Below are 22,439 nucleotides of genomic sequence, written 5' to 3'. Positions count from 1 at the left end.
CTGTTAAGAGTCACCATAGCAACAGGTGGCCAATGAGAGCAGCTGTAACTGCACCATGAGCTGGAAATTAACCTTTAATCTGATTATTGTGGAGCCACCTGCAACCCAGTCTGTCAATGCTGTATTTACAGCCAGGAAAAGATTGTTGAGCCAGAGTTTTTATAATTCTTTTATTTTCTTTCACCTGTTGTTTGAATTTAAATTGTTAAAACTTAAATTAAATAACAACTTCCAATACAATCTAATAGTGTATATAAGGTGTTTCAAAATATCTTCCATTTATGTTACCATTACAAGCTTTTTAAATGTTTTACAACTGTTCGATAATTGTGGCATGCAGGATTTTGTGTTTTTTTGTCTGTAAAAAAGCACCAAATTTTTGGTTATTGGAAGGACTGAAATTGCAGTTTGCAGTAATAGCAATGGTAAGAAAGAAAGAAAGAAAGAAAGAAAGAAAGAAAGAAAGAAAGAAAGAAAGAAAGAAAGAAAGAAAGAAAGAAAGAAAGAAAGAAAGAAAGAAAGAAAGAATCTTAAGTCTCAACTGACAGAGTTTAGGTGGTAATGATGTGTGTGCAAAATATGAACAAGAAACACACAGTATTCTTAAGTTGAAAAAAAACTTTATTTCTGTCTATTTTGCTACAAATTGCTGTAGTTTTCTGGCATGCATAGTTTCACACAGTTAAGACACATAAAATCACAAAGTAATACTTTCCTTTTGAAAAATATCTTCAGGGTCAGAGCATGCATGTACTCTCATTTCCATTCATGAACAGTCCAACAATAATATAACTGTCCCAACAATACTTAACAAATTGGTTTATAATCTCTTCGTGTATTTGTAAACTTTCTTTGGCTTTTTTTTTCATAAAGAAGCTCACACTTCTTCCTTCAACATAAAGATAATCATGGTAAGGAAAATGGTTTAGAGATTTGACAACGTCAGGGAAAAATAATGGATGACATTGTCTGTTCAATTCACTCTGAGGTATTAAAGTTGGAAGTGTGAGTGTTGCACCAAAAGTGAAATGCCTCACTTCAAAAGTGTTCAGTGACAGTAGACTCACAAAATAAACAAACAAGACATTAACGAGACCCATGTTTTAGTTGTCAGACAGAAATAAAAACACCAGCAGAATCCCTCTTTTAATGGTTATTATAACACTCTGTTGATGTCTTTGCACAGTGAGAACTCAGAACATGTTTAATGTAGTCTGAGTATTCATGCAAACTCAGAAGTAACAAAACATACGAGTAAATGAAAAGTCCTATCAACATATTAAAGATCAACAATATTCTTTCCAGAATGTTTGCAGATGCAGGAGTGGGTAGTCTTATGTACACTGGAAATGACATATCTCTCTCACACTGAGATAGAAATGATGTGAGAAGTCAGAAAAACAGAATCAGTGCTACGGTACACCAAACAAATACTGGCTGGCCTAAACCAGAGTTCGACAGCTATTTATATTGACATTTTACATCAATGGCATCAAATGAAGGAACAACAATATGCACAAAACACAAACACACAGACCTGACTGAATAAGATGAAATATTCCCATATTGCCATTTTTTGCTTGTGCTTAATATATTGTCAGCAGTGAAAATGAGATTGCTGTGTTAGTTTGGGTCTCTGCTGACGTCCCGCTGTCTAACAAAATATATCATCTTAATTGCTACAGTGAACAACAATAACAGTAGTTCTAGTTTTTTTTAGCAAAATAGTCTGCACATTACCCGCTTGGTTAACAACCAATGAAGAAATGTTGTCATTAATTAAGGAAAATATGGTTTTATAATTTACTCTAGAACATTAAAAAAAATCACGAATGCAGCCATTGGTTTTGTTTATGCTCTAAGGAACAGAAGCAGCATTTTATTAACAGTGATTCTCCTGGCTGCAGTCGTCAGCCGTAGTGCGTCAGCATGGCAGTTTCAGGGCAAGGTTGATATGTTTTAGCTTGTACTCATCGACAGTTCAAGTAGTTCAGCATCTGTCTGGATTCAGTGCTAGACCTTCTCCTTTTCCTCCCCTGTCGGCGGTCTCTTCCAGAAACTCATCGAGACATCATTCGAACAAATTCTGTTCATTCAAAAAAAAAAAAAATACTATTAATGTAAGACAGTTACCAGCCTTAATTTGATTCAATAAATGAATTCAGTGGTGGGTGCAAAAAATAAAAAAATGAACTATGTATTAATGGCTTCTAAATCTCTAAAGAAGGAAGCATGCTTATTTCTGAGGTAGAAGTATCCCCAACTTCCCAAATGGACATGCTCCAGAGTCCTTGAGCATTATCCCCAATGTGGTGTGCAATTGTTAATCTGTTTAGATAAAAACATCTGCTATATAAATGTAATATAAAATACATGGTGATTTCTTTGTACTATGTATAGAAATCAATTCTTGGGCACCTGCCAACCTTTCTGGGCTGCATAATATATCATACATGAGGCATATTTGTTCAAAAATCACTGTACAAGTTGGAACAAAACCAGTATCTGCATACTTTCCATACTTTAACACACACAAAGGAACCTCTTAATTTTTTAATCCCAGAGCTCCTTCTATACGTGGAGGTTCACTTTTTTTTGTTATACAGTATATCAATGTTTTGATTTCTGCCACAATAATGTAATGAATTTAGAGGAAAACACCTCAAATCGAGGGCTTTTTCTCAGCAATTTTTAGGCGAGATTTAAAAAAAGAGATTCATGAGATTAATTAATTACAGATCTTAATTAATTCTTTTTTTAATCGCTTGACAGCACTAGAAATTGTATTCAAAGACATGCAATGACATGGGATCTGCACTCAACTTATTCACCGGAATCACTCAGGGTAGACACAATGCATGCAAACATGCATACAATTGTTTTTTGAGCCTTTGGTGATGTTAATTGTAGCCTAATGGTTATATTAATGGTTTCTTGGAAGTCTACAGCTGTTTGCTAAATCATAAAATCATAAGACACATTTGAGTAACTCATGGAAGATATTTGGAGGCCCATTCATATATTTTCAGTCTGTGTAACTTGTGGCACTAAGAATATCAGTGCATGTCAATAATGATGAGTCAAAGCACACGTTCAAAGAAATCATCACGTCAACTTGATTTCAAATGTTTTCATGACTCCAGGATTCAGCAGATGTCTTGTGTTTCTTACAGAGAATAAATATGATGTTTTGGTGGACGCTGACACAGTTTTGTACATGAAACAATTGATTTAATGTAAATACTGACTCAGATTTAATGCTGATATTGCAGACTACTTTAGATTTCCAGACAGTTGAACTAAACTCGTGCTAATTATGAACTGTACATAGAGATACAAATGCATTATCAAATTACACGTTTTCTTTCTTTCATTTTCTTTGTATAGTGGAAAACCACTAAACTTTTCAGAAGGTCAGGAAATTATCTTACTCGTGATGACAAAAATTATTTCATTCAACTCATTTATTGTTTGGTCACTGGACTCCCTCTATTCACCTGGGAATCCTCGAGCCTGTTAATTTACAGCTTGTAGCTGTTTTTGTTCTCTATCAACCCCTCTCATTATATGGCATTGTTTTCAGATGTGACAGGCAGCTGCTTTCAGTGGAAAACCTATATTAACCTTTTGCACACACTGCTCAGCCTTGAATAAGAGACAGACAATGCTATATATATATATATATATATATATATATATATATATATATATATATATATATATATATATACTGTATATAGTAGTGCATAAAAAAAAGAAAAGATGTTACTGTGAATATAGAGTTGAAAATAGAAGTAGTTCCTGATATTTTCATGCCTTGCAGCCTGTGTGTATCGTTTCTCGGCAGGTAATCTTTGAGTTGACGTAATCCCTTGGCGCAGAGATGATCTGACAGACATCACTTCATCCACTCACCTCAATATCAGCATGGTATTGGGTTATAAAAGGCACACACATATTGGGATTTTAAACAGATACCGATATGTGGTATGGTATGTGTTTTGAAGATAAGATACAAGGGTGCTGAGAACCAACCAAAAAAGAGGAATCAATTTGTATCATAAGCAATATGTCATGGTGTACGGTGTATTTGGGAAGTATATAGTTGCATAAAATGTATGACCTTCAAAGTCTACATGTCCGTCTCCATTTAGATCAATGTCTCGTAGGATCTCTTCCAGATCTCTGTGTCCAACCTGAAAAAGTCAAGATGTGGGGACAGTGTGAACTTCTGTGGCACAAACTAAGACCAGGTTTGCATGTTGAGAAGATGGACAGAAATCAGGCTGACAGTGATTGACACAGAGCAACAGAAAGGAAGGCAAACTCTCCCAGCAGCTCTGTACCTGCTGTCCCAACAGTTTCTTCATTGCCTCTCTGAGTTCTGCTGTGCTGATCTGGCCATCACCATTAGTGTCAAACTGAAAATTAGAAAAATAAAATGTTTAATTTTCTTTGTATAGTTGAAAACCAAAATGCTAAACAATCACAATATGCAATTGGAAAAACGTTTCTTTGAGTGTAGATCTGGTTCTGAGGTGGCACATGCTGCTGTGTCTTACTTACCTCCTTAAAAGCATCCCTCAGTTCCTTCACCCCGATCATGTCTGCTGTTTCAGCCAGTAGTTTGGGCCCCATGAGTTCAACAAAGTCCTCAAAGTCAACATGTCCTCCCACTGGTGGACAAATTGATTTGAAGTATTAAATACTTAAAATTCAAAAATATTCTTCATTTGGTTATTGCAAAATAAATCACAAAGCCAAGAAAGATAAACAACTACACAAAACAAAAAGCCCAAGTTTTAGTTACAGTTCATGTTGATCTGCTGGCTCAGCTCTATCAGCTCCATCTCTGTCGGCATGTAGCCCATCGTCCTCATGCAGTTCCCCAGGTCTTTACAGCCAATAAATCCATCTTTGTCCTTATCAAACTCCTTGAATGCCTCACGCAGCTCTGAGCGAAAGGGGCAATTGATAAAAATTATTAGAAAAAAAATGAAAAACTACACTTTTTTTATTTTGTTCCTAAATATAGTGTAACATACCATCCATCTCCTCTGGCCTCAGCTCTCGGTCCTGTGAGGGATCACAATGGAAGGTTAGGGTGGAAACGCTGCTGATATTTTTAAAAGTCATGCCAATATCCAGCAATTCACACACAACATGACACGGTGGAAGATAAAAAGGCAGCTTCAGTCGTGTGCCAGCAGATTTCAAGTTTGCTTCCAACAGGAGTGGAATCGCTCATCAGTCAAATCACACAGGGAAGAAAATACCCTGCGTGTTGGAAATCTGCGCCAGAATTTGGCATATAGAACAAAGCAATTTAGTGATACTACAGAAATGTTGGTTACTATAATATAAGTCCTTGTACTGAGGAATCCATTTACTTTTTTCACGTAGCATATGTGTGATGAATAGATGTTTGTTTTTATAGGAAAGGTGTTTGAGTTTATGAAAGTGCAGATTGTGGTTGGAGACAAAAGAGTTCCTTTATGTGCTACCTCACTGATTTAAACCGATTTGATCTCAGGCACTTTTAAAAACATTTTTTATCAAGAAACGGTTTTATCAAAGAGGATTTCGGGGTCACTGCTTTCATTAACCAAAGGACATTGAGGCATGCTGCTCTCTTCTGGAAAATAGATGCAGAGAAATAATCAACATGAGGGGAGCATTCCTGCCATGACCATAACATGGATTGTCAAGTTTTCATTTGTTACAAAATGTGCACCATATTTTTGTTTGCTATGCAGGCACAGACACATAAACACACACAACCTTTTTAACTATTCCTTTTTTCTTATTTTTTTTTATGTTTGACAGCATTGAATGTGAATACTGCACACACTAGTAATGTCTTTGGTTATTGCGCATGAACAGCATTGTGTGCTCATCTTTCTCGGCATGCATGCACATGATATTTTCTGAACTTACGTACAGCCTGCCGGCTCTCTGCGAAGCCCTTGCGTAGAAAGATGCATGCAGGCCCCAATACGTTGTGCATGCTGGCTCCGTTCTGGGCCAGGGCTATTAGTGGCTCAAGATAGCCCCCCCTAGATCCCCCCTCCTCACAAGACTGCACTGCTTTGTAGTTCTTCTTCTGGTCCTGGAGGAGCATCCAGGGTGAGAACCCAGATGTGGGAGCAAAGACAGGGGTAGAGAATGTTTGTTGAAGCATGGTGTCAACAAGGAGCCAGCATGGAGTTGGGAGAGGGACGGGGGCTTCATGGGAGTAAGAGGTCATAAGCGGCAGATGTACTGCATGTCTGCTGCTTATAAAAGCGCATGGGTTCAATTTAGTCATGATAGGGAAAGGGGTTCATTCATACAGAGGAGGGTGTAATATGTCAGACACAGCAACTGATGCCATCAGTCCACCCTGTGGGTCACCATCCCGTTCAATACCTGGACGTTTCCACATGATTTAAAAGAAAGAAATAATATCTGTTATAAAATTGATATTATCTTTTAATGACAAAAAACACTTATTTTATGACCTTTCGAATTCTTGTGTGAGAAAAGGTTTCTAATTCATCACAAAACTAGATTTTACATTTATAGTCTTGGGCTGACATTTCTCAGCTTTACGATGACACTGTTACCACCAAAACCTATTGCTCATACGACTAACACAATCATCAAAATCAGACTACCCATGCCACCTGCAGCACTTCAAATGAATACATGTTTGCAAATAATTTCCTGAATTCAGACTGCATTTAATGAGGTGACCAAAGGGAACTAGTTCAGTCAGTCTCGGGCATCTTTATGCCCATTTTAAACTTCTCTCTGCGTGACTCATTGCAATTAGTCCATAGTTGAAGAAGAGGTACTTGTCAGTCACATGCCTTATGTTCTCTCCTGCCTGCCGGATAGCCTCCACCTGTTGGTCCAAGTCTACGACACCCCCCAGTATGTCTACACGTAAGTGGAGATTGATTACATCTGAGCCTTGAGGCCCAAACCCAAATGTGTTTGATCATCATTAAAGCATTTGAAGACTACATTATGTGAGCTGACTGACTACAGCAGTAACCATAGTTGGTGATCCCATTTCCCTCTCCAGTGAGATATTTTTATTGTAAATAGTGAAGCTAATTTGTTTAGTTTACCATATCTAAATACTTGTTTACATTCTGTCTAATGGTGCATTTCAAAATCCATATATTTAATTTAGTGTGCTCAACATTTTCACACTATAAAAAACAGCCAGCACGACTAAAATAACCCCCAAATTAGAATGGAGTGAAAAGATGTCTGAATACCATATTTGTACATGTATAAGAAAGAGTAAAAATAGAGCATCAACTTGATCCATTTGTCAAAACTAGATACTTCACTGATTTAAGGGCAGATTTATGAGGCACACTACATTTTCAACTTCCAAAGACTCCTTTATGGAGTCTCTGATGAATTTGTGCAAGTGGCAAAGTTTGTCTTGTATTTTTCTCATTACAGAACAATTGTGCAGGAGTTGAAGCGAAAGTTTAGCCAACCATAAAAAAATAATTACCAATTAGCAACCGGGGGGCAAATGTTGTTCTCAAAGCCGTCAACCCAGTTACTGAGACAAAAAGACAATCATTGCCTGCCAGTGGACCAAGAAGCTTCCTCTAAGTAAAGTCAAACAGGCTCTGGCAAATATTCAATTTTGACATCAGCAGCCGAATGCAGCTTGCAAGCGGCTGCTTTGCAAAGGGAAATTATTTCGAGTATGTTTTTATCCAGCTGAGAAGCCTTTTTTCTTACTTATAAAACATGTAATGTCAGTTTTATTTTCAGTACACAAAAACCCTCAACTCAGCGCAGATTCATAAAGCAAGAGTAGACTCAATATCTCACCAAATTACCAAGGGTTCATTTAACTCCTCCTTTAAGTCTCCCTGACAAGAGTTTGTACGGTTTTCAGATGGCTTAAACAGTAACGGACATTTGCATGCGTATAATGAGAGATTTCTATGCTCACATATGTTACATGCAGGTACACACTGTATTACACGCTCTTCAAATGACCCTGACACTCCATCTGTTATTATGCCAGTCCTAATGCCAGTCTGTGTGTTCCTACAGCCTTCACTACGGGAACGGATGCCCACTGGGCAATCTGAGCAACTGAAGCATGGAGCAAGGCTGTCCACAGCAACATCGTGCCAGAAAAGTACTATTAAGGCTCGTTCTAGAAGTTATATAACATTTAGAAAAGACACACACACACACGCAAAGAAAAACAAATCTAAAAGAGTAAGGACGACTGAAGTCAAGCAAGAACTTCTGCAGATCTCCAACCCATTTTGAGCAGAAGGCATCAACAGTTGCTTGTCATATTGTGCTTCCTCAAGGATGTGCAGCTGCTGATATCAATGAAATTCAGTCTGTGGGAAACTGAAGGTCCATTCAAGCCTATACTGACATGATATAGGCAGCAAATGTCAGAGATGTGATAATAGTACACCGTTTTGCGACATGTTCACTGAGCCCTGAGATCCAGTAACAGGGTAACGTATTTCTGGCGAACAAAGTGTGATTCATATAGATCCTAAGTCACTCTTAGGTAAGGTGACGTGATCCTGATTCTCAGATTCAGTCAACAAGTATCACAAGCAGCACTGATGAGCTCTTAACGCAATCATGTGCCAAAAATATCTCAAATGTTTCACAGAGGATAAATCCTAAAGACAGCCATCACAGCCCTTTATCAACTATCGTCATTTTAAGCCACTGCGTTGGCAAACTATGAACTTCACTTTGAAAATACTGTCATAGTTTTCCAGTGTCAATAGGCTCTGGCAACACAAACCACTGTCCTGCACAGCCAGGCAGTGAAATGTCAAAGAGAACAGAGGGATCAGTCAGTACAGATCAGTCAAATACAGTAGCCATTGGTCCAGTTGGGCACACACCATTACACAAACATGCACCATGAGTCACAGAAGTCAAGGAGATGGGGTGAAAGACCTCAGAGCAGACCTTACCTTCTTGGTGAAAATTTTTAGCGACTTTACAGAGTTTCCCATTGCAAAAATAGATAAATAAATTATAATAAAAAAAATCTCTCTTGCCTTATGTATTTTCTCTAACTGTGTTAGTGTGCCTGTATGTACGTGCATGTGTATGCATGTGTGTTTGCATGTGTTTCCAGGCATGCATCGGAAAAAAGGGGTGATTAGAAAAAGAAAGAGGGTTCAGTGGCTCATTGATTTAAAAAATATATAATATTCGGGGGAGAAAAATATAGAAAGTATTGGAGGTAAAGGAGAGGCTGGGAGGGGAAAGACAAAGGAGTGTGGAGGAACTAGAAACGAGGATGCCGGACAGTCTGAGGAGAAGGAACACTTAGACAAAGGAAGAAACGCACAAAGAAGAATGACAGGCAGGTTGGAGAAACATTAAGTTTAGAAGGGGAGAGGAAGCATGCATGTAGTCAAAGCAAGATGCAAGTGCCAGGAGTAGAAAAGCAGCATTGCTTCTTCTTTCATCCTCTCTCCTAGAGTGTTTTTCCTTCCTCCCTCCCTCTCTCCCTCCCTCCCTTCCTCCCTCTCTCCTCTATGTTTCTCTCTCTTTGTGTGTCCGTTGGTGCACCCCCACCCCCCCCCAACTCTTGCAAACTCCACAGTTTTAAGCCATATATGCAATTGTGACAGAAGAAGCACATTCAGACAAGCATATTACCTTTCTTTGATGAAGATGCTGAAAACATTATCCCAAACACGCACCCATACACACACACACACAAACACATAGAAACACTCACACACTTGATTAAACACACACGGATGTGGGGCTGTGGAGCTAAAAATAAAACACGCTTTCTCTCTCTTACAGCCTTACTCTTCTCACTCTACCCCCAGCATCCATCCCCCTCTACACAGAGACATCACAAAGTCATGTTAAGCTTGAAGGGCTTGGATTCAGATCAAAGCCGAAATGTGCAAGAAATGACACACGGATGCTGAACCACTGTGCTAGAGGATGCAAAACAGCACGTGCAAATGCAAACACTTACGGACAGGCTGGGAAAAAACAAAAAAAAAGCTTGCTCATAGCCTGCCTATTCCAAACAAACACACTCACACGCAAGTTTGTTGTCGAGGACAGTGAGTAAATATAAAATCTGAGGTATTTCTATAAATGCACACACACCTAAATACGATTAATTTACAACATTTTGGCACGCTCAAACTGCAAAATCACAAAACAACAGCCCCACCTCTGACTTCTCTTATCAGTTGGCTTCATGTCCTGTTGTGGCAAGTGCCTCATATTAATAATTTGCTCGGCCAATATGGGAAATGTGGTCTGATAACACCCACAGAACATCAATATATACTATATATAACAATATATAACAAACAAAATCTCCCGTGATTTTACATAAGAATTTCCATTTGTATAGCAGTTCATGGGAAAGGAATACCTACTTTATTTGTAATTTCATTAAAATATTGGTAACACTTTACAATAAGGGTCCCTTAATTAACGTTAGTTAATGCATTATTAAGCATTAATTAACAGTTTAATAATAGTTAAATAACCATTATTATGTATTACTTAACATTAATTAGCATATTAGTTAATGCATTAATAAACAGTTCATTAATGCCTACTGCTCAGAGTTAATTAATACATTAGTAAGCATTAATAAACGTTACATGATGTCATTATTTATCCTTATGTATGCATTACTTAGTATTAAGTAATATATTAGTTAATACATAAGTAAAACATTAATAATGTCCCTAGTAATCATTTACTAATGGTGTTTATTTGGAGTGAATAAGCATTAAGTAACAGCTACCTAATACATCTACTAATCATTCACTAATGGTGTACATGTTTACTGGATGGGCATTATTAAACAACTATTTAGAGTCTTAAGTAATCATTTCCTAATGGTGCTGTGTATGTTATCAGGTAGCTTATGCTTCGTACCATATTAAATGCCATTTGCCACAATGGTCCAATCTGGAGTAAAAAAGGAGAGAGACAAAACTCAGGCTCAACATTAGGCTTCAGGGTAGAACTACATTCTGATTTGCAACCAGTTATTCTACCCCCAGTGATAGTTTCCCTTGTTCTCAGTCAGTTTTGTTGTTGTCTTGTAACTTAAAGGTGCTGTTTTAAAGCCCCCTCCACACACATACACACACAAAAAGCCACAGGGCACATAATGCAGCTTCTTCTCACCATTTTAATTGTGCCACTATTAAAGTCCCACTCCCAACATCCTCACTCTGCTGTTAGTGCTCATTTCTACATACCAATTCAATGTACAATTGTTCTTCCTCCAATATATGTAAATTCTCCAATTCCTCTATAAATTCCAGTTGAATTTGTAAGACCACCACAGAGACATCACTCACGAGTAGCGGAAGTTTCAGGTTTCCAAATGACATTTGGGTTAAGCTTAGGCTTAAGAGTATTTAATGGACCACAACTTCAGTTACAGACATTTGGGACTGAAATTGAAAGTAAGCTCAGAACAACCTTCCTCTTTTCAGCAGATTAATGTCAAACCAGCCTTAGAGTGTCAAACTGTGGCATCATTCTGCTCACTGAAGGTCAAACATCCTCCACCGCCGTCTCAAACAACAAACTACCACATGCGGTAAAAAGCCTCCCCCATTTTTTCTTTTTTTTTTTTAAGTATCTACCGGGCAGTATCCATTCGTGAGGTACCGTCAGACTTAGTCACCACAGCACTAATGTATATCCTTATTCTCCTCTCTTCTTCGACCTTGTCTGTTCTCTGCTATTTTAATAAACACATTCACGCTGAAGTTGTTTGAGATCTCGCTTCCATTCAGCGTCCATGCATCTCATCTATGTTGCTCTGCGGATGATTCATCCAGCCTCTCACCGGAGGCTCATTGTGAACTTCAGAACACATCAGACGACAGACACAGGAGCCGTCAGCTCTCATAATGTCACACCATAGTGTGGACGGTCATGATTTCCTTCTCTCTTTCTCTCCCTGTCTTTTACTGTTTACTGTTTTTCCATGTCCATCATTCATTTACTCACTCAATCAGAAACACGTTTACAGTTTCAAACAACTGCTTGGACACTGTAGGCTGACAATATCCTGCTGTAAAGCATACATCAGATGAATACTGAGGTTCCCACTTTCATAGACTCAATAATGAGACACAGAGTGACACTCAAGGACATCTGTGTGCATGCACTCAACAAAAAATCTCATTAAAGGAGGAAATGTGATTATTTGCTTTACACAAGATATTGAAGTCTGTTTCATCTACAGGAGATGTGTGAGATGAGATGAGCAATGTAGGAGAGGGAAGGAGGGGATTGGAGTAATAATGAGCTCTTGTGCTATTATCAGCCACTTTTTAATCAAGTGTTTAAACTAATTGTGTCTTTATAAAGCTTCTCTTCATTTCACTTGAGTACATTTTATATAACAATTGGTCTTGTACATCTTTCCTCCAAAGTTACCAAGTCTGTCTCAGTGTATCTTAATGCAAATACAAATAAACCAACTGCGTGACCGTGAGATACTTTGTGATTCTTCGTTTTTGTCATCGGATTAGGTAGTGGAAAATAAATATTAGAAAACACACACACACACACATCTGCGTCATCTTCTTGTGCCTAGGCAAAGATGTCACACTTTTATCCTACAGCTGATTAATCCATTCACATCAAATTAGTTACAACCAGGAAATTTCAGTCAGGATATTGTGGCAAATGTACTGTAGTGCGTCAGCAAGTGAAAATATTGCTATGTGTCATTTCGTTGCATGTTATTTAAATCTCTTTTTCTTGTCCTTTTGTCCATCTCTCTGATCTCATCTTTCAGCCTCAGGTCTCAGTAAGTATTCAGCAAAAATCAAACACATACACTCACATACACACTTGGAACTCACATTGCTGTGTGTACAGTTGTGTGTTGACTTTAATCCTCATCTCAAAAAAGGAGGATTTAACCAAAGAGCGAATTTTCTACCTCCGTCTTTGGCAGCACAAATATAAAAATACCCAGATGGGTCTAAAAATAGCCTGTTATACTCCAAAGTGGCCAATGATATGCCGGGGTGAATACGATGCTCCTGCTTTTTTCCCTCATATTTCTAGATTTGCCTCTTCATCTTCATCTTCATCTTCATCTTTTCTTTTTTTTTCTTTTGGTAATTCACACGTAATTATCTCTTTTCATACCATCTTCAAGGTCAGTGTGACCCAAGCAAAAGAAGAAAAAAGGGAGAGATTTTGAAAAAGAGAAGAAAAAGATGAAATGAGTTGCAGAAAGGAAACATTAGTGGCTGCCAGAGCAGGGTGAGTAACAGGAAAAACCCGGTGAGGATGTGAGGGGTCAATCTGCCACTGAAAACCTTTCCTCACATTGTCAGAGCTGCTGAACGAGAGCAGGGCACTGCCAGCTCAAGAGTATTAATCACTAGCTCAAAGTGACTCTTATTTCAGTCATTGAGCTTCTGATTTACACCATCCTTGTGCTTCCTTCACTTTCTTCTTCTGGCCCATTACTTTTCCTGGCTCACTGATGTGACACAAAGTGAACTGTTACCCTCCACCCCCCTTTCTCCAGCCCTCTCTCAACCATTATTACAGCACTTGCACCCTCTACTGGACAACACAGCCCTTGGCCAAAAAAAGAAATCACCACTCTCGCAGGCTGTTTATTTGTTCGTTTGACAGTTTTATTTATTTATTTATTCTATTTTATAGAAAAGAAAAGAAAAATTACAATTGTGTCACAATCTATTTTATTTATTAGCTGAAGAAAAAAAACATGCTGTAATTAAAAATACTGAAAAATTAGGAGGTCAGGAACTACATATACAGGTACTTTATTACATCTATCGGTACTATGCTTTGAAGTAAAGGATGAATCCAGAGGAAACTATACTATTTCTGTGTATTGAAAATTACTTTTTTTTTTCAATTTGAGACTCCACTGGATCTAGACTGTTTACTGATGACGTTTGCTGATATGGTATTCATATCTCTTCCCTGATCTCTTTGCCCTGTAGTAAGATGTATCATCCTAAAAAAAATACCTTTATCGTCCTATATTTTAAACTGATGGGAAGATAAATGTTTCCAAACTTTGGTGTTTTTGTCTTCCCATCTCCTCTACTCTGTCACCTGACACCCAAACCTGTTTTATCAGTCACCATGGAGACCTGCTTGTTTTCTTCAGGCAGTTGTCTTTATGTTTCTCTGAATGTGAACCAAATAAATATAGTTACATCGTCTCCTCTCCCAGTGCGGATTTATGATTCTTACCTAAATATCCATCCACTTTCTATACCCGTTTAAACCTGCAGGTTCACGGGGTCCCTAAATATAATTTTCAGGTAATCATCCAGAGTCCATGTCTCTGAAACCATTTTTTTCTATTTAGTGTTAATGATGGTCTACAGTTGGTTTCTATTTTGTGAATCCCATTTCTTTCCACTTTTTGTTTGTTTGTTTGTTTTTTACAATTTACCGACCATCATTTACTGAACCATCAGCTGGTGTCTGCTTTATTACTTGTATTTTGCCCGCGTGGGTCAGGGAGGACTGTAATTCCATTGTGCTGTATGTTGAACATATAGCATCTGACAATAAACTTGAAACTTGAAATTTGCTAGATTTTCGTTTTGTATGTTTTCAAGGCACATTGCTTTGATGTTTCAACCCTGCTGCTATGACATCTTCCATCTTCTGTTTCCCTGTACACCTTTCCTATACTGCTTCTACTTGTTCTAAAAATTTAGACAAAGCTGTCTGACAACTATTGATGTCTAAACACATGTCATATTGAATTATCATTTTGACCAGGTTTTATGATCCTTTCCCAGAACTGACATCTTTCTTGTTGGGTCACGTCTCCTGTCACTCAGCCAGGTGAAAAAAGTTCCTTAAGAACAACAAGTCTCTCTTTTAACTGCAGAATAATGTGCATACTGAGTTGTAGAGGTGTTGATTTTAGAAATGCAAATTATAAAGGTGATTCCATTATTTGTCTTCTTTTTTTTAATGGATCTGAAACCCCTCCCAATTATAAGTTTTATAATAAGTATAATAAGTTCTTGTCTTTCAATATGATATGCAAAGCCAGAGCATCTAGTTGTTATATTAAAAAAAATGAAATATCTGTTTTTGTTTTAAATCAAACAAGTAGCTGTATACCCTCCAAATGTGATGATTTGCCAGAAATTGATCTTTTATTTTTTTCAATATCCTTTCATCTTAATTTCATGCACAAAGAACTCTTTCCCTGATGAAAATGTCTCCACAGAAGACAACAGTTCATGCTCAGTGCTGCTGTTTCCAGGTGTCACGTGAGAGCTTACAGAACAAGGTTGCTATAGATCACACTGTGATGAATGTTCAGAGCCTGCTAAAATAGAAACAGCAATGCTATGGGAAGAAAGAAAGCACTTCTGTGACGTCCCTGATCTTACAGGGTGAACATTTTATGGTGACTGCATGCTTTCTGGATATATGGAATTCGACAGAGAATCATAGTTACACAAACTAACATACCCGAGGTGTCCTTCATCTAACCCTCCACACTGGACCTTTTTTTCTTTTTTAGTCATCATGATTCAGTGTGTAAATACAGAAATATAAATTATAAAAGGATAGCTTGCAGCAACATGTTGGCTCTTTGCTGGAAAACAGTTATGTGATTCTGTGTCAGTTAGTATATTTTGCTGATGTGTTTGATCCCCCCCCCCCCCCCCCAAAAAAAATAAAAATCCCTCATAATAAGGTCTTCCAGATGTATTTTTGGCTTCATACTCAAGACAAATTAGTTCTGTTGGTATTGTATTCAGATCTTGATGTTACGCAAGAACGTGTGAAATGAGAAACCGCAGGCTGACTACCACCCTGGACTCTGCAAGAAACATATTTTCAAAGAGCTGTAATGGTGCTTTCAGGCTTTTTACTTTTCTGTCATTTTCTGTTTCATTCTAACACATGCATCATTCAATGACTGTCTGTTGCTCGTTCTTTCACACAAATGATCCAAACTCGTGTCCACTCATAAATTCATTTTGACTGAGAGAAGCTACATCTGATGCGACTGAACTGCAAAGTGACATCAGCGCAGAAAGACAACGGTCTTTGAACTTTGAACACTCAGTGATTTGGATACAAGATGTTGATTTATTGCAACAGTTTTTAATGGAGTTGTTAATCCTGTTTCATCTGACTCGTGTTAGGCCCTCTCTCCCTCCAAACCATTCAAAGCTGCAGAAGCATTTGCATCTCATTTTGCAACCCGTTTCTCTCCGCTCCCCAAATCAAAGGCTTTTATCCATGAATGATTTAGCTTAGTAAATAAAAACTTTTTCAACTGATGATTTATACATTTATAGGAATGGCAAACTATCTCATCTTTCCACACACATCAGTAGCTCCAGAGACTATATATAGCACGGCAGTCACTGCATGGATTTTGCCTCACTGGAACCTCCTAAGACTGATTGAAGCTTTGGCCTGGATTGAGAGGAGTTATTTCTGGAACACATTACCACGTGGGGATGTAATTGTCTCATCTTTAGTTTGTTATCGCCAATACAAAAAGGAGGATTTTGGTGAAAAAAGAAAAGGATGGGGGAGGAAAGGGTTGGGGATACAGGAGCTGCTTGATCTGTGTTAGACGAGAGTAGTGTTATACCTTTTTAAAATGAATGCTTCCCCATTCATAATTTTAATGAACATTTATGTTTTATTAGTGTGAAAATAGCTTGCATACCCACAGTTGTCGTGTGTGAGAGACAAGCACTCGTCTATGAAGCATTTATTTTCCACACGGCAGGAAAGCTGATCCCCCCTACCATTGTTCAGGTGACAGCCTCAATGAAAGCCCCTGTATTCATATCAGCATACATGAATGTAATGTACACCAGAAACATACAGGAGCCATGATTTGAACTGAAAACATGCATTCATTTTTAATGTGCTCCACTGAGCTGAATGCAACTCTATTCAAATGTGTCTTTATACGTTTTGGCTGCACCTGCATCTCACTTGAAAACCTTGACCTGCTCCAGAATAATCAGCGATACAGTAAACATCTGCTCCAGTTAAACAGCCAGAGCTCTGCAACATTGGAGTCAAATGTACTCAATACTGCCAGTGTTTTTAGTTTCTTCTAACTCTGTGCTATTCTGTGAAACTTGTATGTTAATATGCTTTTTAAAGATGTGTCACGAGTGTCATCTTCACCTATTATTTCCTCAGTTGTGTTTGTTGGAGTGGATACCATGTCTTTAAAAAAAAAGGCCTTAGAGTTGCTTGTTGTGACATGTTATTACATATTATTACAAGGCAAATACCTACGAAGAGGGTGAACTTAAGTGAGATATCATTTTGTTAGGACAGGCTAATTTCATCTTTGTAGAACACAACTTTTAAGCAATTTCTTTTGATTAAAAGGCGTTTTAACTCAATACCAAAACTTTGAGTGTGAATGGATTGATTATTGCTAAATATTGTTGATACTACTGCTTAGAACAATAACTAATTTATTTCTAGCTTTACATTTTGTGAGAAGTATGATGATAAGATACAGTAGCCTATGGGTCGACTTTTTGTGTCTTTGATGTAAAAAATGTTTGAACTAATAGCTGAAATGTTGCTTTGGTTGACTAAACTTTAAACCAAATGAGGAAGTTTTTGATAATTTACAAACTTACGGTCGTGACCACTGAATTCAGATTCCAATCAACTTTTAAAAGCGCCACGGACCTTTTGATTTCTTTTTCTTACCTGTCCAAAGACTGACTTGACTATGGGGTGAAGGCTGGAGTCATATTCGGAGGTTGTGCTCCGTCTTTTGGATGCGGAGCTGGATGCGGTGTGGACAGGTGCGCTGGTCGTAGGGGAGTCAGAGTTGAGACTGGAGGCAGACCCGGTGATGACTTTCTCACTGGGCTCGAAGAAGAAATCAGCGTCCTCCTGATGTTTTGGATAAGACGCGGTTGGTGAGGTTCTTTCCTGCCGGGAGCCATGGAGGTGTGCAGCAGAAGCAGCAGGCTGCTCACCTCGAGACGAGTCGTGGGGATGATGGTGGTGCTTGGATCTGGAGGACTTGCTGCGCTCTTTCTGATGCCGGCTGGTCCGGTGCCTTACATCCTCCTGTGCGTAATCCTCATCCAGGTGACTCGGCTGCCGGTCCGAGTGGCTTCTCTGCGTTCGATCACCGTAATTCCGAGGATCGACATGTCTTGGTTGGCACAGAGGTCTTCGCGCACTGGTCTCGCAGTCCTCTGTCCAAGTTGCATCCTCCCTGCCTCCATCTGTGGGGGGATGATGATGATGGGAGCGGTGGTTCCTGCGACCGCGAGGACCGTGATCCGAGTGCGCAGACCTGCGGGTGAGCCCCGATGGTCTCAGTAAAGATGTAGCCGACTCGCTTTTGGGAAGAGTGGAGCTCATCCTTTGGCTTTCTCCTGATTAACAAGCGAAGTGAAGCTGGTGGAGGATGATGGTTGAGAAACGGAACAAGGAGGCTGTCCTCCGTGCACGTGCAGGTGTTCAGCCGTACAGATGATGATGACCAATCTTTGCCTCTCATCCACACGCTCAGCTGTCACTGGACGGCCGCCCGATCGAGCAGCAGGCCTGAGTGAAGAGTGAAGAGCCTCCACACGCTTCACGGGGGGCTTCGCCAAGTTTGAATGACTGCACTGTGTTGCGCTGCAGTGTTTTGCACACAGTCAATGCACAAACTTCTTTAAGGCAAACGTCACCAGCCTATAACCAGTACTCGAGTTGTAAAAAAATATCAGGGGGGATGGTGGATATGGAGACAGATAATTTGTGCTGATTACAAATAATATAATATATTACAAATAATAGCAGTGACCAAAACACCTGCAGAAATACTGCAGGAATGACAGCAGTTAAATGCAGCCTTCTGTAAGCTTTAAATATCCACTGGGCTTACATCTAATACATCAAAACACAACAATAAAAAACAGTTTTCTGAACTTATCAATATGACTCTGTCCTTCACAGGATAAGTAAAATGGATCATTGCAAAAACTCAAAATCTTAACAAGAATATTTGTCTTATTTCTAGTTAAAATGTCTCATTTTAGTAAAAAAAATCTCATTACACTTAAAACAAGACTCATCACTGGAAAAAACAACAATTTCCACCTGTTTCAAGTAGATTTTCACTTAAAATAAGTAGAAAAATCTGCCAGTGGAACAAGATTTGTTTGCTTGTAATGAGAAGATAAATCTTGTCCCACTGGCAGATTTTTCTACTTATTTCAAGTGAAAATTTACTTGAAACAGGTGAAAATTGTCAAATAAGTTATTTTTCTGGTGTTATTTTTCTGGTGATGACTCTAAATGTTGAAATAGCAGTAAAACCACATTAATTGATGAAATGACATAAGGGATGGAAAGGGGGGATGGCAGTTTTACAGGGGGGATGATTTTGACCGTTTTTATTTCAGGGGGGGATGCCATCCCCCCTCATCCCCCCTCAACTCCAGTACTGCCTATAACGTCTAATTTCACCTTTAATAAGCCTCTGACACAACCTTCTTCCTTTTTTTTTCTTTGTCAGCAGAGAGAGCTAGTGAACCCTTTTATTGTAATTAACCTTTTTATCCTACATGGCCAGTAATCCGTGTATTGACGAAGCCATGAAACTCACAAGTGGTCAGCGACAGTAATTCCAGTGAACAGTGAACATTATAAAGGACTTTTATTTATGTGTTTTATGCTTTTACGTCATTGCATGTCTCAGCTATAAGACATTGGCGAGCTTGAGCTGCCCTGTCATCAACTTATGAATGTTTACATTTTTTATATGCCTAATCACAGAAAATGTCATTTTAAGAAGCTGGCTATGAGATTTTACTTTAAAATGAGATGCCAGGTCTAGTCTGCTATTAAAAATGCATATAGTGGAAAATGTAATATACAAATTAATAATGATACAATAATACATACATATTAGAGTCAAATGCAACCAAATCATGTACAGATGAGTCCATGGTTGGCTCAAAGACATGAAACTGCATAATCTATGGCTACAAAATAAACCCAAATTATCACACTGCCACCACTGGGCTTTTCAGATTTTGTTGGAGCTGACACATCTAACACGCTGTATTTAGTTTTCACAGTATCCACTTGTCATCCAGAGTCTAATTTGGAATTTAAGGATTCTTTCCCAGAAATCTGGTGATTTGCTCTTTGCAAATCTGAGTCATACTGACATTTTCTTTTAAGAGGGAAGATATATGCCTTTGTCAATAACAAATAAGTATTGAAACCATATTTATTCAGTCTTTTTCTAATTGTAATGTTGTGAAGTTTAATTTTTAAGATGACAGTTGAGGTATGTAAAGTCTGAGTTTTTTCAATGTTTCATAAGTTTTGTCACTGATAGGCCAAAATTGCTTTTCTAAGATCAATGCTGATGTCTTTCCTCCTTGACATTGTGGTGGCACACACCGCAAGTGTTCACACTTGCAGATGGTCAATTAATAAAATTGATTTTATTAGCAGTGTTCGGCTGAAACTTTCTTAATTCCTGTCAGAGACATAAGGGTGTACTTAGTTTTTCCCTCATTGCTTCTACCTTGTATCTTTGTTTTTGAGAAATAAAGAGTTATATGGCGTAACATACATTAACTTAAGTTAATATAACATATTATATAACATATAAAATTTAGACTTGGTGTAAGGATCAAATTATTTGTCTACATTATTATAATATCTTGCTATTTAGAACTCATAAGACAATGTCCTTTCTTTTTCATGATGATAAACAGGATTACAGATGGACTCTCTTGAAGGGGCTTTGAGCTTCAATCAGTGACAGCTCTTCTTAACAACCGGCTTTTTCTCCTTCTTTTCTAATGGTATGCATTCCAAAAATATATGTTTTAATATAAAGGAAAAAAAGGTTAAATAGTTGATTACTCATGCTGTGTACAAACAACATGCGCACATAAACTTAAATCACATATATACATAACTACTGCATTTAGCATGTCACAAACAACATCATGTCAAGTAAAATTTAACTAATAACTCTGGTCAAATGGATAAATAGCTAAAACCGAAAGTGTGTCAGTATTTTGGTCCTTTTCCATTAACACACCCAGGGTCAAAATCCTCACAGCAGATGTTAGGGGATGGAGGTGTGTGATAGTGTTAATACATGAAGCCAATTAGACACTCGAGTGCTTATGAATTGTGTTTCACAGAGCAAAGGAGAGAAATGAGCGGCTTTCGCTCTCTTCTCTTAGGGGATTTTTTGTTCTCTGACATCTGTGTCTCCTGTGCTCCAGGGAGAGGCAAAGTATCATCACCAAATTTCACTCATCCCATTCAATAACGGCCTGCTTTCACTCACTGTTATTAGTGACTATTGGGCTTTCTGTAATTCTTCAGTATTATGAGGAACTGCTTTATTTATTCCATTTTATTTATTATTTTTTATGTCATTCTGATGCAGTTCCTAATATTTGGATCTTACATAAGTCACACTCCAGCTTCCTTTTCTTGTTCTTCCTGCTGTGCCCATTTCCGACATTCTGGCTCGCCTTCATTGGGCTGCAGCAGGGGACATTTGAGCCTTCGGGTGCAATATGGCCCATTTAATGTTTGCAGAGGCAGGGAGGTTGTGAAAAAAAACAAAAGGAGAATGTGGGGAGTAGATATAAACAACAAAAACAAACACACTTTTAAACAAAGAGAGCATCATCTTGCGGGTCAAATCATGATCTAGTTCTTATTTTACCAACATCACATCTGTGGCTCTGTGTTCAAACACAGCAGATTTTGTTTATTGAATATTCCAGCACATCATCGAAGACCTTTATTCATCTAAGGCCAAATTACACACGTGACTGTTCTGGAGTTGGGGAGAGAAAAAAAATTGTAATTCTTAATATACAGTAGTTGTCACATGATGTTTCTAAAGTCAGAAATACATTTTAATATCCTTGATGTCAGATGTCAGGTTGTATCAATAAATCATTGACGGAACATCCCTGAGTTAAAATAACTTGGTCTAGATGTTAGATGGCAAGGAGTGGAAACTTTTCTTTTTGACATAACTGATGGGAATTGAAGCAATTTTAAGCTAAAACAGAAGATCTGTTTGCAGCAATGTATGGACAGCTGCAATGGAGCTACATCAAAATACATTTCAACTTTAAGCCATGGACAAGCTTTTGTGACAAACTAGGAGGCACTTAATTTATGAAAAATAGTGAAGCAAAGATCACACTAACTTTTGAAACCATTCAAAATAAGGGTTCCAGTGTTGCAGTAGGTTATGGAGGGACTTAGAAACATTGCAGACAGCTGATTGGTTGACAAAGAATCATTGCTTTCATCTGACATGGAGAGAAACAGAAGAAGCAGCAGTTTTAAGCCTTTTCTCAAACAAAACTCAGCTTCTTATTGCCAAGAAGAAAGAA

General features: G+C 38.2%; 1 protein-coding gene across 3 annotated transcripts; it reads right to left on the bottom strand.

Annotated features, from left to right (window-relative positions):
* Positions 1-631: 631 nt before the first annotated feature.
* On the bottom strand, positions 632-18,550 carry LOC133455264 (calcium-binding protein 1-like). 3 transcript variants are annotated; one of them, XM_061734213.1, is made up of 8 exons: positions 17,752-18,550; positions 5,942-6,109; positions 5,046-5,076; positions 4,811-4,954; positions 4,567-4,676; positions 4,347-4,421; positions 4,124-4,196; positions 632-2,086 (listed from the first exon to the last, which is right to left on the bottom strand). In XM_061734213.1, exons 1-8 carry the CDS (start codon positions 18,418-18,420, stop codon positions 2,061-2,063), a joined length of 1,296 nt encoding a protein of 431 aa, XP_061590197.1. In that variant the 5' UTR covers positions 18,421-18,550; the 3' UTR covers positions 632-2,060. The 3 variants fall into 3 exon arrangements, with proteins under 3 accessions (XP_061590197.1, XP_061590199.1, XP_061590198.1); XM_061734215.1 differs by lacking the exon at positions 17,752-18,550 and adding an exon at positions 8,976-9,479; XM_061734214.1 differs by lacking the exon at positions 5,942-6,109.
* Positions 18,551-22,439: the final 3,889 nt, after the last annotated feature.

The sequence above is a fragment of the Cololabis saira genome, chromosome 11, assembly GCF_033807715.1.
Source record: "Cololabis saira isolate AMF1-May2022 chromosome 11, fColSai1.1, whole genome shotgun sequence".
Taxonomy (NCBI): Eukaryota; Metazoa; Chordata; class Actinopteri; order Beloniformes; family Belonidae; genus Cololabis; species Cololabis saira.
The sequence above is the reverse complement of the archived record's forward strand: the minus strand, read 5'-3'. Positions and strand labels throughout refer to the sequence as shown.